At 34.9% G+C, this 4,207-nt stretch overlaps 1 protein-coding gene across 1 annotated transcript; it reads left to right on the top strand.

Annotated features, from left to right (window-relative positions):
* The first annotated feature begins 326 nt into the window (after window positions 1–326).
* LOC111676185 (GATOR complex protein MIOS) lies at window positions 327–3,886 on the top strand. Its single transcript, XM_023437106.2, has 11 exons — window positions 327–579; window positions 643–816; window positions 901–1,041; window positions 1,157–1,270; window positions 1,336–2,242; window positions 2,335–2,425; window positions 2,487–2,750; window positions 2,812–3,089; window positions 3,157–3,349; window positions 3,410–3,615; window positions 3,676–3,886. Exons 1-11 carry the CDS (start codon window positions 462–464, stop codon window positions 3,764–3,766), a joined length of 2,577 nt encoding a protein of 858 aa, XP_023292874.2. The 5' UTR covers window positions 327–461; the 3' UTR covers window positions 3,767–3,886.
* The last annotated feature ends 321 nt before the right edge of the window (window positions 3,887–4,207 follow it).

Consider the following 4,207-nt stretch of genomic DNA (forward strand, 5'->3'; position numbering starts at 1 on the left):
ACGTGTATTTCTTATGGGACCTAGGCTGCTGCGTATCCCTAGGCCCACTTTAACTTGACGCAGCACATATAAAAAAAATGGTTTTGCTGTGCATTGCTCGGGGAAATTTCTGTGCACAGCAAACTGCTGTTCGGATAAAAATCATTTTCAACATGAAAATATCTTACAATTTGCGCCATCTGTTGGTTATTACTAAAACAACTCATCGCCAATATTGGCGATTTTGAAAAATAGATGGCACTTTTTAATGTGGCATTTTCTTAATTTATGTTTCTTGCAAGAGCTGAGTGAACAGCTGTTCTATTTTTGTTTTTTCCCTTTGTCTTTTATTTCGTTGCACTGATAAGAAGAAAAAGTGGATTCAGTCGGTGGTTCAGATTTTTGTTTATACAAATAATTTCGATTGCGAGGAATTATTATTTGATATTAATGAATTGCAGATTATTCAGAAAGTCTCTGCAATGAGTGGCAATGTACATGGTCTGAGTTGGTTTCCCAACATTCCAGATAAGTTCGTAACATGGGGCCAAGACATCAATTTGTATGAAGTGCGCAATAAAGGCGAAGCAGATGTTAAGCGTAAGTTTGGTTCATCCAGACATCGCCAGTGAAATAATTTCATTGTGCGTCTACTATTTACAGCTCGTTTGCCAAATATACCGGCAAATTTTGTTGCCATTGAGAATCGTTATCAGTACGCCAGATGTGTTCAACCATCATACCACAAGCATCGTCCAATTATTGCCGTTGGCTTGGGAGATGGAAAAATTGGCATTTCTAATTTTCACGAAATGGTCGATAACAGTTGGGAGTATAGTGAGTAGTATATTTGAATCGTATATATGTATTTTTTTGAGTACATGGAATTTTAATTGTTAATTTTTTTCTAACGATTTTTAGCTCCTCGCCAGCAACGTATGTGTTTATGTTTGGCTTGGAATGAGACAGACCCAAATATTTTAGCCATTGGTCATGATCGGTACAAGTCTGATTCTTGTATTACTATTTGGGACATTGAAAGGGGTTTACCGAAGGAGAGTAGTAAGTAAAATGTTTCATTATTTTTTATTTAAGTGATATTTACAGAAAAATTATCACTTCTATAAATTTATCACTTCTATACCATTTCCTTAACTCTATTTTTTAATTTTTTAAGGTTCAAATTTCTTTGGACTCTCCGAATCGGCCCATTCTCTGTGTTGGAACAAAAATCATCGCGTTCTTATTGCAGGCATGAATCAAAAACAAATCAAACTATACGATTTGAGACGTGAGTTTAATAATTTGTTTTCGCTTTACTTGTTGCCTATTTTCTATTACATTTACTTCTTTTAGAAAACACATCCACTTTGCAGACCATACAAACGAAAACCGTATATGGTTTGGGTGTGGCACCAAATGGAAATTATCTTTCTAGTTTCTTTGATTCCGTTATAATGCTGTGGGATCTGCGTTCTCTCGATCGGCCATTGAAACAAATACAATCTGCTAAAAATCATCTACAATTAAGTTGGTGTCCGACACGATCATCTCTGTTGTCATCGTTACAACGTGAATCTCCCTATATAACTCTCTACGATATACGATGCGTAGATGTGGAAAACAGTCGGGAAGTGTATAGTGTCAAGAAACAGTTGCTACCATTTCATAACAAATATCATTCTTCACATAAAGGTTACTCGCTTAACGCACTCTCTTGGCACAACAGCGACTTTGAAAGGGCGCTACTGCTATCAGAAACTGGTAGTATTACGGACTTTCGTTTACCCTTGTCTATACTAACAGCCTACAGTAACCACAAGAAACTGCCGCTTTTATTGCAACGTCCATTGTCGGCACCCAGTTCACCAGCTCACAGTAATAGTCAAACAGCTAGTCAGTCGTCTAGTACACCAGAATTTGCCAGTATCGGTTCTTCGCTGAACTTTCATGTATACGACCACAATTTGCTTGAGGAGGATTTAGTAGATGAAACTAGAGAACGAGCATTAAGTGATTACGGCCTAAAGATGGATGGCAAACGCTTGAGTGGAGAATTCCATTTGTCCCCATACTTGAAAAATGTTTGGTTAAGTCTAGCAAACTTGTATCGTACCGAGGAAAAATTAATTGGTTTAAAAACGATTTTGGGCTTTGGTATGGGTCACACTTCGCAAGCTTTTATGAACATTTCACGCATTGAAACCCATGTTCTGCAATGGCCGGAATTTATAAATAATTCCAACAACTTGGTATGCTACAGGTGAGTGAGATTTTTCAATTATAAAAAACATTAAATTAATACCAGGATGCATCACTAATTAATACCATATTTATATGTATTTATTACTATAGAAGTGACCAACGTGATACGGCATTGAAACTTTGTGGTTGGCCTTTTGAACAGGATTTAGATCGTTTTGTAAGCAATTTGTGTGAAAATAAGGTAAACAAGAGCAAAAGCCTGTATGTTTTTGATTTTCATAATTTCAAAGAATACTTTGCAGGAATATAGCCGTGCTGCCATGATTTATGTCTTCCATTTGAAAATTCTAGCGGCTTGTGATATTTTATCGAAAGCTGTTGATCAATCACGTGATCCCAGTATGTATCGTATAGCTGCCATTGCATTGTCCAGTTTCAATGCGGATCGTTCTAGTACTGCTTGGCGCAATCAGCGCTCAACTGCCAACACTCAAATACAAGATCCTCATTTAAGAGCCATCTTTTCATTTCTCATAGCAGACAATGAAAATTTCGATTCCGTCTTGGTAAATAGAAAATTCTGCCGATTACTTGATTATATATTTATTATTACCTTTAAATAAACAGATAGAAGAGGGTGTTTCTTTGGCTGATCGCATGGCATTTGCTTGCAAATATCTCTCTGAATCGAAACTTTCCGACTACATTAAGTTGCAAATCCAAAAATCAATCGAGAAAGGAGACTTAAATGGTTTATTGCTGACTGGGGAATCACAAGATGGCATTAACATACTACAGTCTCATATGGATTCTACAGGAGATATTCAGACTGTTGCTTTAATTGCCATCAACTATTTCCATCGTGAACTTTTTGACGATACATTCATACAATACTGGATATCGAGGTGAAGGAGATTTCAGCGTTCTTAATAATGGTTAAAATATTAATTTATTACATTTTATATCTTGCAGCTATATGGAATGTCTTAATTCTTGGGGTTTTTGGGAAAAGCGTGCCGAATTGGAGATAAAAATAGTAAACTTACGTTCAACTAGTCGTACAGCTCGCACTGTATATTTGTCATGTAACTTTTGCGGCAAATCGGTATCGAATGCTTTACAAGATGATGCACGCATTCGTAATGTATCATCAAATGTTAACAAAGTATATTTGTTATATTTTTATAATCTAAATATTTTATTTACAACATTGCTTTATTAACAGCTTTCGTCATGCCCCAGTTGTAGAAAACCACTGCCTCGTTGTTCTTTATGTTTACTACATATGGGTACTACTCTAAATGCAGGTCTTTTAGGAGAAGGTGGTCTCGAGAGTATAGGTTGGCAATCAAAACCATTTTCAAAATGGTTTTCTTGGTGTCAAACATGTCGTCATGGTGGTCACACTGAGCATTTAATGCAATGGTTTAAGTAAGTATTTTTATATTTTACTAAAAAAAACTTAATCTAAATTTTGATTTTTATTATTAGACAAAATTCTGAGTGTCCTGTTTCCTCTTGTACATGTCGATGTTTCGATATGGATGTTACTAATCCTGAAGTTACACATGATCTTTCATAGTTGATGTGCTTTTTAAGCAGCTTAATGATATATGGCCTAATTTTTAATTAAAGACTTTTTAACATATAAGACTTTTTGTTCCAATTTCTTTTGTACGGCAATAAAGTGTTCCAAATGTAATTGCTTTAATTTAAATTTGGGTATACAATAATTTCTTATGAATGTTCATGATTTAAATTGCTATTGTGTAATTAAATATTATCATATTAATCCCATACCTGTTAATGAAAGTTTTTGCTAGGCAATAAAATTTTAATCCTGTCTGTAGAGTAAAACGTATCTCGTTTAAAACGAATTCTCAAAAATTTTCTCATTTTAAAACCGAGTACACCATTTTTAACTGAAATTGGAAAAATTTCACAGGAAATTGAGAATTTCCATTTAAGAATGTGTGCCAAATGATAGCAAAGTTCAATGTTGGATTGTAATTTTTCTTTGGTG

This window comes from Lucilia cuprina, chromosome 2 (assembly GCF_022045245.1).
Source record: "Lucilia cuprina isolate Lc7/37 chromosome 2, ASM2204524v1, whole genome shotgun sequence".
Lineage (NCBI taxonomy): Eukaryota > Metazoa > Arthropoda > Insecta > Diptera > Calliphoridae > Lucilia > Lucilia cuprina.

Coding starts and splice junctions, on each gene's coding strand:
- LOC111676185 (XM_023437106.2), top strand. CDS start 462: ATGAGTGGCAATGTACATGGTCTGAGTTGGTTTCCCAACATTCCAGAT. Junction 2,751..2,811: donor AAAATTTCGATTCCGTCTTG/GTAAATAGAAAA, acceptor TTAAATAAACAG/ATAGAAGAGGGTGTTTCTTT. Junction 3,090..3,156: donor ATACAATACTGGATATCGAG/GTGAAGGAGATT, acceptor TATATCTTGCAG/CTATATGGAATGTCTTAATT.